This window comes from Lagopus muta, chromosome Z (assembly GCF_023343835.1).
Source record: "Lagopus muta isolate bLagMut1 chromosome Z, bLagMut1 primary, whole genome shotgun sequence".
Classification (NCBI taxonomy): domain Eukaryota; kingdom Metazoa; phylum Chordata; class Aves; order Galliformes; family Phasianidae; genus Lagopus; species Lagopus muta.
In genome coordinates, this window is record NC_064472.1 from 52018552 (window position 1) to 52038059 (window position 19508).

At 41.9% G+C, this 19508-nt stretch overlaps 1 protein-coding gene across 2 annotated transcripts; it reads left to right on the forward strand.

The window, feature by feature from the left end:
• The first annotated feature begins 1952 nt into the window (after nt 1-1952).
• NFIL3 (nuclear factor, interleukin 3 regulated) lies at nt 1953-15595 on the forward strand. Of its 2 annotated transcripts, none has more exons than XM_048931257.1 (2): nt 1953-2196; nt 11633-15595. In XM_048931257.1, exon 2 carries the CDS (start codon nt 11831-11833, stop codon nt 13202-13204), a length of 1374 nt encoding a protein of 457 aa, XP_048787214.1. In that variant the 5' UTR covers nt 1953-2196; nt 11633-11830; the 3' UTR covers nt 13205-15595. The 2 variants fall into 2 exon arrangements, with proteins under 2 accessions (XP_048787214.1, XP_048787215.1); XM_048931258.1 differs by lacking the exon at nt 1953-2196 and adding an exon at nt 3196-3598.
• Nucleotides 15596-19508: the final 3913 nt, after the last annotated feature.

Below are 19508 nucleotides of genomic sequence, written 5' to 3' on the forward strand. Positions count from 1 at the left end.
TTTGAAAGTAATGCCATCTATTTTATTTTATTGTGTTGGCCCATGACACAGAGGTGGATGTTGACGGTATGGCAGTACAGGTTGAACCTTCCCACTGATATTTCATTACATCTTGTTACTGTGTGACAGGTGGCAGCAGAGGGTTAGTCTGACAAAACAGCAATTAACATAGAAGTGCAGATGAAGTAAAGATATATCACTGAATTCCTCCACGCAGAAAAAAAATGGCACCCACTGACATTCACTGATATTTTCTGTGCATTTAAGGAAAACAAATAGTGGACATGAGCACAGTGGTGGTGGATAGCACGTTTCAGCAGCAGTGACAGTGGGTCACGTCCACTGGTACAGACTTCTACAAGTACGGCATGCATCTCTTGTTTGCTGCTGGTGACAGTGCATAGCAAATGGTCATGACTGCATTGAAAAATAGTGTTCAGTAGCTGAGAATTTGCTCTTGTTCTCTTTTTATCTGTTGTAGTTTCCTGGGAAATAAATAAGAGGTATTACTTTCAGAACAACCTCATATTAATGCAAAAGGTATAGGATGAGAAATAACATAGAATCATAGATTCATGGAATGGCTTGGGATGGAAGGACCTTAAAGACCATGCTGTTCTATCCCCATGCACATGTTGCTCAGATTTCTTTACACAGATGATCTGTGCTTAGGACTGTAAAGAGGTCACCAATGAGAAAAAAAAGTCTATGAGTGAAAAGTTCACGGCTAAAGCTCACTTCTGACACTGACTGTCTTTGTATGGACGTGTGTCCACCTATGAGGGGACATACGGCAAAGAAATGAAGTGCAGATGAACGTGACTGCTGCTCCTCCAGCTTGTGATGCCTCTGCACCCCTTTTCTGCAACAGTAGACTCTGCAGGGCTGCCACTGCCATAGCTCTATGCTCCAGGTATCAGCAATCAGGGAAGGGGAGAGAGTCAATGCCAGCAGAGGTTATTAGACACAATAAATGTTCTGGGGAGATAGATACAGATAGATACAGATGAATTCGAGGAACTTGGATTTATTGCAGAGGGATGATATGGGTGAGTATGATAAAAGATCAGGGCCAAGATAAACCGAAAAGCATTCTCTTAAACTCTGCTGGTTTCTGAATTTGCCTTCTGTGAGAACGGCTTTGATCCAAAGAATAATCTCTGCAGACATACCAGCGCATGATAACAGAATAACATAACACGTTTGTATTTCTGGTGTGAGTGGTTCATGGAATGAAGTAAGCCATCCTTCCCATTTCGGAACTAGGATTTAATAAACGATTTGTTCTGCTATCTCTGTCGTGGATGCATGTGAGAGAACACTGAGGGTCACCGCACTGCACTGACGTTCGGGCGAGGCCGGGCTATAGCTCATTCCTGCTCTGCGGAAAGGACGGCCGCGTCCCGTGTGGGGCTGCACAGCGCCGTGTCCCGCTTCCCCCTTTGCCACTTTCGTGAGCGGGCGAGCCGTGCCGCGCGGCGGGGCAGCGGCATTAGGCAGGGCGCGGGTTGCACGGCTCGGGGACTGCCGCTGTTAGTGACACGGCCGCGCCGCTGCCCATACAACGTACCATCTCGTTACGCTATACAAGACGGAAAGACGACCTGCCATTCCCTGCCCGGACAACCGCCTGCACCCCGACCCCTGCACCAGCGGCCGAGCCTCTCGCCGAAGAACACGAACTCCTCAGGAAACCCCCCCCATAGCCTCTGCCGCAGCCCGACCGCCAGACCCATCGCAGGGGCGGAGCCGCGGGCCTAGCGCCCCCCCGATCGCCGCACGCCTGGTTACGTAAGTGCCAGTACTCGTCGCACCACCCCCAATCCCGCCGGCCGTTATGCAATCGCCAGCACACAGACCTACTGTACCACGCCCCCCCCCCCCTTGCTCCGCCTCGCCCCGCCTCCGCCCGCCTTCATTGGCCGTCTCTCGGAGGCGCCAGTTGCCGATTGGGGCGCGGCGGCCGCCAGTCACGGTGCGGCGCGGCTGGCATGCGGGCTGCGCGCTCCGTGCCGCGCAACTCTGACCTACTAACACACATCCCTCCGCGCCGCCGTGGCCGCTGCACGCTCTCGCTCGTCTCGCATACGGGCAAGCGGGGCGACGCTGCCAGGGGCACGGCACGACTCGGCACAGCGCAGCGTTCTCGCCTCGCTTCGCTCGCCGGATGGTTGGCGCCCCGCCGAACACTCAAAGGTAGGAAGGCGCGGCGGGTGCAGTCGTGCGCGGGGCGAGGCGTTGCGTTGCTTTGCGACTGGCGGCGCCCTCCCGCGACCGCGCGTCGCCCGGGTCCGTGGCGGCCGTTACATAACGCACTTCACGCCGACGGCCGCCGCTGAACGCTGCGGTGCGAGTTCCAGCGCTGCGCCCCCCGCGTCCTCGGGGTCGGCCTTCCGTGCCCGGAGCAGGACGCGCCGCTGGGCGGGGTGCGGGCGGGATGCCGCGGCGCGGGCGGCTCCGTCAGCGCTGTCGCAGTATTGCCGGCGCCGCGGGACGGACCGCATCGTAGTTCCTGGAAATGTGGCATTATGTAACGCGGGGCCGCTGGCGGCGGGCCGGGCGCGGCGGGGGATCCGCCTCGCTACGGGGCGACCGGGGCTGCCGCGCTGTGCCCGTCGCAGGGTCCGCCCCGGTACGTTTAGTCCCCGCGGTCTGGCAGCGGTACTCGACGCGCTTTCGCGTCCCGGCTGCGAGCCTCGCGCCCGCGGAACCGCTCCGGTCGGGCGGTACTGGCGGAGGCGCTCCGCCGGGCGCCGCCGTGCCCCGGTTTCGGCTCTCGGCCCCCGTTCCTCGAAAAAGAGACCGTCCCTGTGAGAAGGGCCGTGTCGCGAAGCTGTCACCGCGCCGAGCGGCAGCGGGACGGCGCCCCACGGCCGGCGGCGCAGCGCGGCCCGGCCCCGCCCCACGGTGCACAAGTAGGTCAGTATGACAGCCTCAGCCGCGGCGGGCAGCGCGGCCGCCGGGGGCGCCGCCGCCCCGGTCCCGCTCCCCGTGAGGCCGCCGCGTCCCTTATCCGCGAGGCCGTTGGCGGCCGTTGGCTGCGGCCTGGCGGAGGCCGGCAGGCGCCCCGCGGCAGCGGGTGAGGGCTGGGGGCGCTGCCGCTTCCCCTACCCCGCAGCCCTTTGTTCTGGGCCGAAGCGGGCGGGGGGCGGCGGCGGCGGCGCGGGACCGCGCGGAGGGAGCGAGACGGGCCAGGCCGCCTTTGTGGCCCCCGCGTCTCGCAGCGTGGCTGCGAAACCGCCGGGCGGCACGGCCCAGAGCTCGTCGTGTCCGGGCTGCAGCAGCAGACAAAGGGCCCGTGCTCTGCGGTGCACAGTGCCTGCGGGCGAGGCGCAGCCCCATCGCCATGCCCATGTTTTCGGCGTTCTCCTTACGTAACAGGCGAGTCAAAAATGGCTATTGCCCAATGGTGCTGTTTTGCCAAGTCACTTCGGTACTCCGTGGCACAGCGCTGCTCTGGGGTCAGGCAGTGCTTCGTGCTTTCCGGGAGCAACCCTGCGAGCGCTGCCTTAAGCGTTTGGCAGTTTTTACGTGTGTCCGTAAAGATCCTCCAACCAGAGAGAACCAGAATCACTCTTTGTGACCAGGACCTCTAAAGGTAATGTTAGCTCTGCAGACGCTTGCCCTGTGTTTCATAGTATTTACTGTAGATAGGAACAGTGAAGTATTCAAAAGTATTCAAAAAGTGCAGTAGTGTCAGTAATATGCAAACTTTTTTGTCGCTTGCTGCTTGGCTGTGGGGGTCAAGTTCAGCTCCGATGGTGAACCCCTGGAGTTCTGTTAAGAGCAGCAAGCAGCCTGATTTTTCCTTGTTCTTGTGAGTTGAATGGTTGTTCTCAGCTGCATTGTGCTCACTCCTGTATGCGTAACCTACTTTGAGTCATTTTTTCCCTCCTCGGTAATTAATTCAATCCAGGGGGCAGTTTAAAACAATGCTGCATGCATCACTTTTACACTCCTTGTTCAATCAAAATGTTGATTTTGATAAGAAATGTGAATGAATAAGGATTTGGGCTGTGACCTACAGACCCAGTTTAAGCCAACAGCTTGAGGGTTGCTGAATAAAAGATCCTCAATATCACTGAATTGAAGATAATACTTCAAACACTCTCATGTTATAGACATATTTCTGTGACTGTTGAAGTACTAAATCTCTTTACAACAGTCTACTTTCCTTTTTTTTTTTTTCTATTTTTGACTCATTCTGTAGGAGACTCTTATCCTTATTTATCCAGCTTTGAGGATTTGACTTTGGAGCTTCATGTTTCTGCTGGTGTTTTTTTTTGGTGTTGTTGGTTTTTTTTGTTTGTTTGTTTGTTTTTTGTGTTTTTTTTTTTTTTGTAAAAAGAACAGATCTGGAAGGTGTCAAAAACCTTACAACCTTCCCATGAGCAATATGAACTTACTTGACCCTCCACATCTAATCTTTTCTTAAGGAATAATGGTGTTTCTTATGTTTGAGCTGAAGTTCGTTAAATGTGCAGACGTTGTGTATGGCAATGCAAGTAGTGCACATTCCACAAAAGATATCAGCACCATGCTGGTTTTTTTTTTTTTTCAAATCTTTATTGTGAAATAAAAATCAGAAATGAAACTTTAGCTCCTTTTAAATTGACTTATTTTAGCAGATAGTTATGCAAACTATGTTTATGCAATAGGTTTTTTTCCAGACAGTAATCTTCCTGTTATAACATCACTATGATGCAATAACGTGAACAATAAAATTCTCTGTTTGTGTCTTATTACACACTGTTAAGCAATGTATCTGAGTCATCAGCTTAATTGACTCTTCTAGGTGACCTTGCCATGATCATTACAGCCAGTTATGAGATACAAATGTGCTTAGGATATGTAATATAAAAAATATGCAAATAGATGGCCAATTGCTACAGTGTGCTCTAAGACGAAATGTCAGATGATTTCAGTTACAGTATTTTACAGCGTATGGAGAAAAAAAAATTGTATTTTTAAGTTAGGGTTTGTAACTGTCTAATACCAATAACAAGCATGACTGTCAAAAATAGGATTGCATAACCAAGGATATACTTGGGCTTGATTCAGAATGTGATGGAAGCAACGTTCTTAAAAACTTCTTGTATTGAGAGGTAGATCTGAAGTGAATTATGATTGCCCTCCTTAGGAATCCTGTTGTTTTCTTTTCTCATTAGTCAACTTAGAATTGAATTTCATATTTTGAGGCTGAATCTGGTAACAGATAACACACAAACCTGTTCTATAGAAAGGCTCACTTAAGAACTTTTTTCATTTTTTTTAGTTGTTCCATCTTAGTGTAATTTTCAGTTTTGTCCTAATGTACTTGAATAGTTACTAGTTTTACCAGTTTGTGCCACAGAGATAGGTTAACTGCAGGGAAGCATGTGTCAGTGCAGCAAGAACTTCTCTAGGGAGTGGTGCATAACTGAAAAGAGCTTGATGCAGGTGGTGGTGCTCTTCAAATCTGGCCTGTTGTGGCATTGGAGCTCTGAAGGTTGCTATTTCTCTGTTCCATTTGCAGTAAGTGGTAGTCAGCATTTTACAGATTGTGTTTATTTCATGTTTGCACTTTGGTTATATAGCGTGATACATGTTTAGAGTACCTACTGGGATTAATTGACGTAATTCTGCTGCTTTTAAGTAGCGCTATATAAATTTAGGTCAGCCAAAGGTCTGACCCATGCTTGGCATTTTAAGAACACAGTTCAATTGAAAAGAGCCATTTATTGCCAGAATAATTAACAAGTGATTTTATATTTTTTAATGGTCCTTAATTAGGAGAACATAGTTCTTATTCCCAGAGCACTGTTACTATTAAGTGATTGCTTTGCACAGTGTAGTTTTTCCTACATCACATAGCTGTTAAATGAGAAGTGTACTGTTACTTCAGTTCCTGCTGTTTCTATTGGGATTTTAGTGAAATTTTGGGAAGTAACGTGATAGTTAAATTAAGTGACATGATTTATGTACACATATACATACCATATAGTATGTAAGTATAATTAAATATTTACATGATTAGTACTGCATTTCTCAGTTTTAATGTTTATCCTGACACTGAATAGCGTTCTTAGTTTTTCCCCCCCACCCTATCCCTGCTTAAACCAGGGCAGGTAGTTTGGGGAAAAAGAAGTTAAGCAGGTGTGGTGCAACCGTACAGTCTTCCTAAGAATATGAGTCAGATTAGTGCCTATTAACCTTGATTGACCTCTCTGACAAACTGCTACCTTTTAACATATGATTAGTCCCTCCAAAATAGTCATTTTTATTTGCGCTGTTTGTGTGATTTACCTTTGTGAAGCAAGCTCTGTCTGAATGAATGAGTTTGTAATTATTAAGATAAACAGCAGCTTAAATAGTTATTGTAAAACAAAAAATCTCTTGTAAAAAAAAAAAAAAAAAAAAAAAAAATTACGTATGACAGTGACTTTATGGGTACAGATTGGAGGTGGGTAATACAAAAACGCATTACTGTTTTGATTCCAGTTATGAGCTTAGTCATCTTTTAAAGATGTGATTGAAAAATATCATAATAAAGGAATGATTCTTGGTGTTTCCATGAAATACATTATTTAGACATGTACTGTTACTTTCAATGAGCAAATCAACGTTTTAGCAAAAAATAGGTCATCTTGTACAAAGCTATCATCATCAGTGCTCCACTGACCTAATTACATGTTGATCCTGGAACCGTAAGCTCTTAAGATATCCATGAAGTTGTAAGAAAAGGGAGCTCTGTGTGGGAGCAGTAGTCCTGTATTGCTCCTTGCTGTTGTGATGGATTCATGGTCTATATATGAATGTAGCTATGTAATAGCAATAATTGATGATAACATCCATATTTCTAGTGCTCTTCCCTTCTGTGATGTTGGGTAACTTGTCTGTTACAGCATAAATTGTGTTTACCTTTTTTCTTTCTAGAAAGCTTGAACTTAATTTGTTCTAAATTGCCTGGACCCTCTTGCCCAGTAAGTCATCCTAGGGACAGGATCAGTCCAGTGGAGGCAGCATTAAAGCTTTTCTTAAATAGGAACATAGTTTTACAGACAAGACAAGGTGTCTTGTCTCCCAGTGGGTTGTCTCCAATTTCATTGGAGATTGGAATTGGATTTGGGGGTCATGTCTTCAGCTGGAGAGTATTTCCAAATTATTCTAAGCTCGACAGATGTAGAGAAACCTGTGGCTTAGTTTTTGTCTGGGGAAACCAGTAGCTGTAGAGTGGCTCACAGTAGAGGTTGAGTAGTTCCAAAGTGTTTAAGCAGTGTTACAATGTGTTCACTATTAAAACTTACGAACGCAGCTTTGTCTCCTGTGTGAGCAATGTGGATGATCATCTTTCTGTACCATATAAAAGTATTTAGATAGTTAGCAAATGTTTTTAAAACATTTGGGAGATGACAGTATGAAGTGTGTTCTTCAGTTTTTCAAAGTTTAGAATACAATCTGGCATTTTACTACTTGTGAGTAGGTTCTGCAGTAGCTTTTCTGATGTGTAGACATGTTTTCAAAATAAATAACCTGTGACAGAATGACAGCAGTATAGCTTACAAAACCTATGCAAAACGTGGGAAACAGCAACTAAAAGCATGCACATGCATTTATTAGTGAGCTTTTAATGTATTTCTGCACTTCGCAGGATTGTGAGATGCATTTGGCCACACAAAAGTGAAGTTTGTTTGACAGCAGTCAATTATTAGAAATAGTATTTAATTTTGCTTGATAAGTCTATCAGAAGAATATAATTAGTTTTCTTATTCCAGGATCTGTTTTGAAATATATCCTTGGAGAGAACATGATTTATTTTGATAAATACAAATAATATTTTGATAAAAACAGATAAGTTACCTCACAGAGTAACGCACAGTAACTGTGTGTTACTTACATATATGTGTGGAGGCCCATGTACATTCTCAAGGGCAGAACTGACTTGTGTAATTAGATTACACGAAACAGAGAAGCCAGATTGTGAACCTGTCCTACAACCTTTTGAAATATTTCAGATACTACAATGTGAATCCAGAAATCCCTAGGATCAGATTCTTAATGTATTGTTTTGACTCAATCAGATCACTTAATGCACAGATCTCAAGAAATACTTTTCTTGATTTCTGTATGCATAATTTTTTGCTTCAGTACTATGAGTTCTGTAAAAGAGTCTCATTAATGCTTGGAACTGGGGTTGTATCCTGCTTCTATTCAAGCCAATGGCGTAATTGCTGTGGGAGCAAGACTGGGTCTGTAGTTAATAGGGTTGAGTGTTTCTGCATTGTTGAATTGGCTCTCAATGTCATTAACATCAACCAAGTAAAAAAAAAATAATTCAACGGTGACTAATGTAAGGCAGTGTTAAATATTGGTTTTATAATACTTTATGAGGGAGTGATAAAACAATTGAAAAATTAATCCTAAGGGAAAATATTGGAATTTGAAGTATTGTCAGAGGAATAATTACAGCTCATTAATTCATGTATAAGTACTGCATTTTCCAGTGGAATAGTAAAACGTAAGTGAAATGAGATGGCAGTTTTTATTGAAGGTGTTTTGCCATTGTCATCAGATGGAATTTACTTTGTTTACAGACTTAGTATTGGTCTGATCCACATGGAGATGTATTAAAAAAACAAACTCTTACTCCTGCTTGGAGTAAGCTTGCTGCTTGCTAAAGCAGCAAGTCCAGTTATTGTGATATAAGAGCTCAAGTAAAAGGTGGAAAGCACTGAACAGAGATTTACAGTAGTTTTGCAAGTTCACAGAAGTAATGGCATTAGAAAGAAATACATAAATAGCAACTCAGTATGACTGCCAGTGGGTTACACTTCTGTCTTTCACAACCTTACTGATGGACTCTGGCTGGCTTGTATCTGATGGATACAAACTCTGCGTGCTTTTAGGTTTTAAGTGCGGCTCAGTGCCAGCATTGAGATTGTTTGAACGTGCAGTTGAATTTTTACTGATACGCAAACAGTATTACTGGCAAAGTATGTCATTAGTCTACGTTCATTTGGAATAACAACAAACTTTCTGCTAATTATTTTTATCCATTGTTTTCAGTTCTTGTATTTTCCCCAGATGTGAATAGTGTTGGATAAACTTTGAGCTGGAAACTACACAGCCATGGTTCTTATCTTAGGGTAGTCATGTTTAAGACTTTTACAGGGTGGAAATGCAAGATTGGAGTATAAGAGGGGGGAAAAAAAACACGTTTGTGTTGAAAGATGTGTAGCATCATTCTTCCAGAAATAAGGATAAACCCTCGGTTTTATAAGTACTTCCTTGTCACTGCTACTGTTTCAAGTGCAGATGTTCCAGGGTATCTTGAATTTGTGTTCTATACATAGAAAATAATGGAATATACACATTAATATCCCTTTCCTGAGAGAATGAGTGTTACTTGGCTTCGAGTTTAGCTCTCAAGTATTGTGAAATTCAGTCAGTTTCCTGCATTGGTAAGGCCTTGAAATTCCACATTAGTAAGTCTTAACACTTTTAGCCTTAATAAAAGTTGATTGAGTTTCATATTAAGAGACAAGTGATGATTTCTTAGGTACTCGGTATATGTTAAACTGCATGTACTTCTGTGTCGTAGAAGGTGGATGCATTTCCAAAGAAGCCTGTACGTTGTTAATAGCACAGGTGAATAAGACTGATGAGTAAAGATGAGTATGGATCAGTAGCTGTGCGTTCCCAGTGCTGTGGGATAATGAAATTAAATCTCAGTACTTTTCTCCATGTTTTGTAAAACCACCTTACACAGTGTGAATATTTTACAAGAAATTCTGGTGATCTGTCTTCTACTTTTTAAAGTCCATGCATTATATATGTATATACACAAAATAAGTTACACAACGTAGCACATTCATGTTTTATATATGTATATATATATGTGTATATATATATAAACAATAGCAACATTTTATATAAAACAGATGTTGCTATGTTGTGGAGCTCTTTTTTTTTTAAAAAAAAAAAAAACTGATCCAGCTGCTATTTAACTTGACAGAAATTTCCTTTTGACACCGGTTAAAAGTTTGGATCAGGATCTAACTATGTAATTACTTTCTGTTTTACAAATACAGAAATTCATGTTGCTGCTCTTGCACTGAAGCGTTAGACAATGTCTTTGATGTGGCTGGCTTCTAACTCTATTTTCTATTAAGTCTGTATTATTGAAAACAAATACTTACATGTCAGTAATTAACTATGGATTTTAGGAAATTGTACTTAGCTGTTCTATTAAATGTGCTGATTTTTTGTGACAGAAGAATTGTCGTGGTTTAATGGAACAGAACTCAGCCTGAAACCTGAATCTTTATGACCCTGCTTTATTGTTATTACATCATTCACTTCTCTTTGCTTTCTGGAAAAGAGAAACTGGCAGAATAAGATTTATTAATTCTTCTGTGACTTTCCAAACTGATAATATTTAAATTAGTATCAATAGCAATTGTAAAAACATTTCCGATAAGTAGTGATACTAATTTCAAGTAGCTTATCTGTTATTGTACAGGCAAGAATCAGTGCTGATGCAATAGTAAGTACTATAAAAACTATTTGTATGCTATATTCATTTTACCAGGAATGTGACTGACTGGAAAATGAGATAGTGAGAAGCTGTATCTCAGGTCAAGATCTAATGATGAAGTATTTTTTGCTTTAAGAGGGACTAAATTTAAAAAAAGTCATTTAAGTGCTGAGTTCGTTTTTAATGATCAAAGTGTCTTAAGCTAAATGTTATCTAGTTTTCTTTGCTAGTGGCAAGACTTTTACATCTAAACTTTTACTTCACTGTAAACGCTGCTTTCCAAGGATGTGCATGCCTCAGTAGTATTAAACATTACTTTGATATAACAAAACTACTTATCAAGTTATGTTAATGTTTATTCTCTAATGTATTTTTCAACACTGGCTTAAGTGTTTTCTTTGTAAGAGGTAAGAAAAAAATTACCTAATGCATTTTCTTCATCAGATTTTTTTTTTAACAGGCAGATGTCAGAATTTTGTTTACTTGTTTGAGTCAGTCAAAAAAAAAAAAGCATGTTAAAACCCCATGTATGTGAATAAACATTTGTATTTAGGTATGTATATCTGTTTATATTTTTTACAGGGTACAAAACCAATCATTACATCTTTAATAGCTTCAATGGATAGTGCTGTGATTTTAAGACAATCGATAGCACTCCAGTATCTCTAAATCAATTTATTTTTTAATCCACGAAGAACTCGCATGCAGAGCATTTCTAAGTCAGGCACCACAACTGTCTTCAGAAGAGATATTTTAATGTAGAGGAACAGGATACGTTCCAGTGCTGCTCATGAATGTGCCTAGTGTCTTCCAGTGTTAAGTATTAAAGGTTGAAGTTGGTCAGTGATACCACAAAATGTTCTATCATTGCGTTATAGTAGCATCAAAACCCACTTTTAAAATTGATTTTATTTCTTCCTCTTTGGATCACACTGTATTTGCTTTGGAATCAAATCTGCTACCTAGGTAGAGTGCAGAGTATTAGTTGCTTCAGCATTGATCCTCCTTCAGGCAACAGCAGGTTGAACAAACCTAGTGCTACTGTTTTTAAAGTTACTTTTGCATTCCTCAAACCAGTAGTTTCTAAATAGTAATCAACTTCTCTGCTTTTTCCAGGTTCTTTTTTTTTCCCCAGAAGATTCCTGTTTGTTCTACCAAAAAATTGGATTTGGGCGCTTTTGTTTGAAACTATGAAACAAACGGAAGAATGTGTGTGGATTTAAAACTGTTGTATTTAACAAGTTGTGGAGTGAGAAGTACTGGAGAAATAGCTTGCTCTATTGCTCACTGTAGATCTACTACAAATTGTTTCTGATGCAGCTGAGAAAAATGCAGACCCTTAAAAAGGAACACGGACCTGTTGACACAAGTAGCAATGTGGACAAAATCATGGTACTTAAATCTACTTTAGCAGAAGTGTCTGAAGAGTTGTCTACAAATGAAGATATACTACTTACTGAAGCAAGTAGTGGAAAAAGCAAATCTTCAGCTTGTCGAAGAAAGCGAGAATTCATTCCGGATGAAAAGAAAGATGCGATGTACTGGGAGAAAAGGCGGAAAAATAACGAAGCTGCCAAAAGGTCTCGTGAAAAACGACGACTGAATGACCTTGTCTTAGAGAACAAACTAATTGCACTGGGAGAGGAGAATGCCACTTTGAAGGCGGAGCTGCTTTCGTTGAAGCTAAAGTTTGGTTTAATTAGTTCTGCAGCCTATGCCCAAGAGATACAGAAACTCAGTAGCTCAACAACTGTGTATTTCCAAGACTATCAAAGTTCCAAACCAAACATTAACTCATTTGTAGATGAACATGAGCCATCTGTAGTTGGTAGCAGTTGTATTTCTGTCATTAAGCATTCTCCTCAAAGCTCTATGTCAGATATGTCTGAAACATCATCAGTAGAGCATGCTCAAGCAAGTTGTATACAAAGCAACTGCAGAAGTCCTGAAAATAAGTTCCAGATTATAAAACAGGAGCCTATGGAATTGGAGAGAGAGCCAAGAGATGACAGAGGTTCATACAAAGCATCCATATATCCAAACTACATGGGAACTACCTTCAACATGTACTCACATTCTCCTCCTCTCTTGCAAGTTAATAGGTCCTCCAGTAATTCCCCTAGAACTTCAGAAACTGATGATGGAGTTGTAGGAAAGTCATCTGATGGAGAAGATGAGCAGCAGGTTCCTAAGGGTCCAATCCATTCTCCAGTTGAACATAAAAATGTTCACGCAACAGTTAAAGTTCCAGAAGTGAATTCTTCTGCTTTGCCTCACAAGCTTCGAATTAAAGCCAAAGCCATGCAAGTTAAAGTGGAAGCAATGGATAATGACTATGATGCCACACAGAAATTGTCATCGCCTATCGATATGTCCTCAAAAAGACATTTTGAGCTTGAAAAACATGGTGCACAGAACTTGGTGCATTCTTCTCACACTCCTTTCTCAGTTCAGGTGACGAATATCCAAGACTGGTCACTCAAACCAGAACTTTGGCATCAAAAAGAACTCAATGTAAAAATTCAGAATGGTTGCAAAACTGGAGTTGAAATAAAAGACAATGTCTACAATGTGTCGGAGTCTGAGAACCTGTATTTGAAGCAGGGCATAGCAAACTTATCTGCAGAGGTTGCTTCACTTAAAAGACTTATAACTACACAACAAATTTCTGCATCAGACTCTGGTTAGGTTACTACTGAGTAAAGGCTTGTTGTTTAAAAAGATGTCATTTGCAGTGGATAAATGTTTTGTATTATACTGAATTTTCACTGGACTTGTGATGTCATTTCACTGTAATGTTCACATAACATCTGATTGGTGTCTTTTCGTGCACAAATTATTATGAAGACTAGGTTGTATTATGATCACTATGCCTTGTGTATAGTCAAGTAGCCTGTACAAAGGCTGATATAGTGAACTTTTCTTTTTGTTGTTCTACTATAAAGTGTGTAAGTTACCAGTTACAATAAAACATCGGTGACAAACACAGGACATGTACTCTAGTTGATTAAACTTGTAAATAAGTTGTTAATTAAAAAAAATGGCTTTTTCTTACACTGTGCTCAACTTCACTTACATGTTTGGTTTTTACAGCTTAACTTAACCAAATTACAGTTTACAACATACGTAAACGTTCTGGCCACTTTTTTCTGTAACGATTTTTTTTTAGAGGAGAAGTGGATATTTATAAATGAAACAGTAACAGTTCATAGCCTTAGCCTTCTTTATATTATTTGTTAGTGTAAATTAACCAAAAATCACATGAAATCTAACCCATTAATTCTAAATGCAACAACTTTTTTTCACCTCCTTTCTCAAATGAGAATATTTTGAATGGTTTATTGTGACAAACCTTTTTTTTTTTTTTTCAATATTATAATGATATTTTAGATGATATTAGCTATACTGTATTTGTGCATCTTTTAAGTTCTTCAAAGCCTTGCACTAATAAAATTGGATGCCACCATCTTTGTCAGACGGTTGTTTGTGTATGCAGGGAGTGCAGGCATGGAAAGGAATATGCACAGATGCTTTTACACAGCTTTGTCCCTCCTGCATTCCGTGGTTCTTTTTACAATAGAGCACAGGCTGTGTTCACGTGAAGGATAAGATTTCTGGATCTGTGGACTCTGTGCTCTATTAGGCAAATATCTGCACGGGGGACAGGCATTAGCAGTAGCAGAATCATTAGAAGATCATTTGCTATTGTAGATCCATTGTGGGATATAATGCAAGAGTAAAGTGAAACTTGCCACCAATTTGGCTTCAGTTTCAATGTCTTAATTGAACTGGAATACCTTGGCTCAGTACAGGGCATTTTGCAATAATTTCTTATGTAAAACAGTACATGGAGAACTGTACAACTCTGATACTAAAGTTTATGCAGATGAGTTCTTCTCTTGATGACGTTAGTGTTCTTCATCTTTGAGAAGAAATATTGAACCATGGACAGTAGAACTGCATTGTACACCCTGTGTTTGGCTTTCCAAAGCCTATACTTACAGATTAAAAGTAAGTTATAAATGCAACATAAATTTGGCAGAAGTGCTTTTCATGCTAATTCCACCTTCTTTTAAAGTACCAATTAATCAGACTAACAAATAAACACTTCCTGAAAAGGCTTTTTACTACTTGCCATGCTGTATAATAGAATCTTACCATAGACTTAAAATACTAATTAATAGTAGTGGTTTTTAAATTCATACTTGACTTGAGTGAGAGGAATTTTGTCAATTTTTTGGGGATATGAAAAGGAGACTTGAGTTACTCCTGATAGCTCTGAAGCTTGGTCCAGCAGTCAAGGCAATGGCAAAACTCTGATGTCAGCAAGGCCAGGATTTGATGCTGTTATCTTTTTAGAAGCTGATGATTCACAGCCATGTTCTGGGTGAGCCTTGTTGCAGACATCACTGATACTTTTTGAGTTTTTTTGAGCCTTCTAACTGCTGTGCTATATTTGCGGCATTCAGAGCTGATAAACTGTTATTCTTTTTTCATGCCTTAATAATACAATAGACCCCATAGTTGGGCTCTGTGTGTATTTGGTAATTAACATAGATGACATTTCAATGTTACTGAAAATAAGCTCAGGATTACTGCATGAAATGTAAAAATTTGCATTGAATGATGGGGATATGAAACATGAGGCAGTGGTTGCTACTGGCTCTTTGCTTGCTAAGTATCTTCTGTAAGCAACAACAAAATTCTTTAAGTATTTTGCATATTATTTATCACATGTAATGTGTTCAAAGAGAGGACTTAAAACTCTCAGTGTTGCCATCTGTGTAAGCCTAAATCTTGTTTTTTTTCCATTTCTTGTTACAGTTGTTTGTCATTATGGAAGAATGTTGTCCTCCTTCTAGCTCATTATATATTTTGTGTATCTGTTTTGTGCAATTAATACTTAACAGTAATGATGTAGTTAATTTGTTGAAGGATGTCATTGCAAGAAAGTTATAGCATGGAGCTTAGGAGCACAATCAGATGTTATTTATACACCCTTTATACCTTAGTGTTATGCTTCATTTGAAGAAACAAATAAATAATTTGTCTTTTGTTGAAAACCAGAACTAATAACAATACGGTTTTTTATTACATTCATTGCGTCAGTCCAACACGAATTAGCAGGTGTTCTTTCTCCAGTTCTGCAGCTGATGACAGTTCTTATACTGAAGTTACTACTTCTGTGGCCAGAATTCAGAGTAGCTTGCACAGACTGAAAGAGCATGGGTGGTACATACAAAGCCAGACTCTTGGCTACAGTTTGTCTAGATAAATCTCCTCTCAGGCAAGTGTGGTGTAGCTGGCCTACTCATGAAAGCTCTCATCATCTGCACCCATTGTCAGCCTGCTTTTCTTCAGCATGTGCCATCAAGGAAGAGCCGCACTGAGTGGGGGGAGGGAAAGAACACAGTGAGACCCTGGCCTCCAGCTTTCAGCTGACACTTAGTATTACTCATGAGCAGAGGAGCTGGAGAATCAAGTGGCTCTGTGCGACTGAGTCAGCCTCTAAGAATGGAGTGTCTTTGGCTGATCTACTAATCACTCCATTGGAAGTCCGAAGGGGCTATTGGGGCATAAAATTGGAAGTCCAAAGGGGCTATTGGGGCACAAAATGGGCTTTACCTAAGTTGGATATGAAGTGGTATCACATCCTGTTAGGTTATAAAAGCTCTTTTAAACTTAGTGATTGGCTGAGAAAACATAAAAACATGCTGAAAGTGGAATCTTTCCCATGCAAACAAATTATTAGAAAGCTGAAAAATGACTGTAAAGTGTACCTTCACTTAGGAATATTAAAAAAAAATGAGTGCAAAATGGAAACTCTAGAGAATTATCAGTATGAATTACTTATTTTTGACAAACATAGGAACTAATCATGCTAGATAAGTTTGGCTAGTCCTGAATCTCGCCTGTGACAATAATACAAATGTCTTCATTGAAAGTTTTAAAAGCAAATGCTAAATAACTGTTGATTAACAAGTTTTTTTTAGTTAGCTTTTTTTCCTAGTAATATCAGCTGGTGGTTAATCAATACTGTCAGTTATGAGAGTCAGCTCCTCTGTTACATCTGCCTAAAAACCAACAATATATTCTCATGTTCCACCAGCACCTATATTTTTATAGGTACAAAGATTAAATGTGGATGTACCCATACCTACATCAGTCCTATACATTGTGGTTTTCTGAATCTCTTGAATCTTCTGCCTTCGTTAAAAGGAAGGCAGCTGGAGGCCATTGTGCAAATGAAAAACTATGATATTATCACCATCGTGGAAGTGTGGTGGGATGACTCACACGGCTGGAGTGCTGTGACTACCAACTTTTCAAAAAGGCAGGAAAGGCAGTGGTGTGGCCCTCTCTTAAGAAAAAATGTGAATGTCTGGAAAGTATTGATGATGATAGAGTTGAGAGCTTATGGGTCAGAATCAAGAGGAAGGCCAATAAGACTGACATTATTCTGGGAGTCTGCTACAGGCCACCCAATCAGGATGAAGAGGTGGGTGAGATACTTTAACAGACAGTTGAGTGAGGTCTCCCTTTGTTCTCTTGAGGAACTTCAACTTCCCAGACATCTGCTGGATTTATAATACAGCAGAAAGAGAACAGTGTTGGAGGTTCCTTGGAGTGTGTGGGGGATAACTTCCTGATACAGATGGTGAGGGAGCCAACAAGGGGAACCAAACTTCTGGACCTGTGGCTTGTTAACAGAGAAGATCTCGTTGGGGATGTAAATTTTGGAGGATGTCTGTGGCAAAGTGATCATTAAATGATACATTTTTAAATCCTTGTTAAAGCACAGAGAGGAGTCAGCAGAACTGCCACCTTGGACTTCTGGAGGACACACTTTAGTCTCTTTCAGACCGTAGTTGAGAGAGTCCCTTGGGAGGTAGTTCTAGAGGGCTTGGGAGCCCAGGAAGGCTGGGAACACTTGAAGGAAGTAATTCTAAAGGTGCAAGAGCTGATCATCTCCAAGTCATGAGAGGAGCTGATAGGGAAGGAGACTGGTCTGGCTGAACAGTGAGTTTTGGCTGGAATTCAGGAACAAAAGGAAGGTTTACGTTCTTATGGAGAGGGGGCAAGCAGCTTGTGTGGATTACAAACATGCAGTGGAGCTTTGCAGGGAGAAAATTAGTAAGGCCAAAGTGCAACTGAACTTGATCACTAAGGTGACAGACAGCAATAAATATTTCTATAAACATTAACAGCAAGAGGAAGGCTAGGGAGAATCTTGATCCCTTGTTGGATGCAGAGGGGAACACAACGACCAAGGATCAAGATAAGGCTGAGGTACTTCATAGAATCATAGAATCATGGAATCATAGAATTGTTCAAGTTGGAAAAGACCTTTAAGATCATCAAGTCCAACCACAGCCTGACCATACTACCCTAACAACCCTCTGCTAAATCATGTCCCTGAGCACCACATCCAAAAGGTTTTTAAACACATCCAGGGATGGTGACTCAACCATTTCTGTGGGGAGCCTATTCCAGTGCTTAACAACCCTGTCTGTAAAGAAGTTTTTCCTGATATCCAACCTAAACTTCCCCTGGCGCAACTTAAGGCCATTTCCCCTTGTTAGTGCCTTATTTGCCTCAGTCTTTAATAGTAAGATAGTTGTTCCCTGGTCACACAGCCCCTTGTGCTGGAAGAGAGGGGTGGGGAACAGAACAGGCCCAGCATTATCCATGATGACATGGTTTTGAACCTGCTCTGAAAGCTAGACACTCACAAGTGCATGGGGCCAGATGGATTGCACCCTAGAGTGCCGAGGGAGTTAATGGATGTGGTTGCCAAACCACTCTCCATCATCATTCGACAGCCCTAGCTAACTGGGAATGTCCCCGTGGACTGGAGGCTAGCAAGTGTGATACCGATCTTCAGAAATGGCCAGAAAGATGATCCTGGTATCTACAAACCTATCAGTCTCACCTTGGTGCCAGGGAAGGTCATGGAACGGATAATCTCAGAAGCCATCACTAATTAATTAAAAGTGAACCAGAGGATCAGGCCCAGTCAGTCAGCATGGATTTATGAATGGTAGATCAGGTTTGACAAACCTGATTTAGTCCTGTGACAAAGTTACCAACTTATTGGGTGAAGGTAAGGCTGTTGATGTGGTCTGCCTGGACTCCAGTAAAGCTTCTGGCACTGTCCCCCACAGCATCCTTGTGGAGAAGCAGACTGACTTGTGCAGAAACTGACATGGTTTGGATGGGCGTATGCTCTGCTGGGTGAAACGCTGGACGGTGGGGCCCAAAGAACTGTGGTCAATGGAATTAAATCCAGTTGGCGGCCAGTCATGAGTGCTGATCTCCAGAGCTCAGTCTAGGGTCACTCCTTTTTAATGTCTTTATCAATGATCTTGATGAGAAGATTTAATGCACTCTCAGTAAGTTTCAAGACAACACCAAGTTGGGAGGGAGTGTTATCTTCCAGAGGGTAGAAAGGCACTAGAGAGGGACCTGGATAAACTGGATCGATGGGCCAAGGTAAACTGTAGGAGTTTCAATAGGGCCCAGTGTCAGGTCCTGCATTTTGGTCAATACAAACCCAGCAACCTTATGACTTGGGGAGGAGTGGCTGGAAAGCTGCCTGATGGAAAGGGACCTTGGTGTACGGATGGACAGTCAGCTGAATATGAGCCAGCAGTGTGCCCAGGTGGCCAAGAAGGCCAATGGCATCCTGGCTTGTATCAGGAGTGGTGTGGTGAGCAGGACTAGGGAAGTCATCCTGCCCCTGTACTCGGCACTGGTGAGGCCCCACCTTGAGTACTGTGTTCAGTTTTGGGCACCTCAGTACAGAAAGGACAGTGTGGTACTGGAGCAGAAGGGCAACAAGGCTTTTGAAGAGCTTGGAGAATATGCTCTACAAGGAATGACTGAAGAAGCTGGGTCTGTTTAGTCTGGGGAAGAGGAGGCTGAGGGGAGACCTTATTGCTCTCTTCCAATATCTGAAAGGTGCTTACAGCGAGAGTGGGGCTGGACTCTT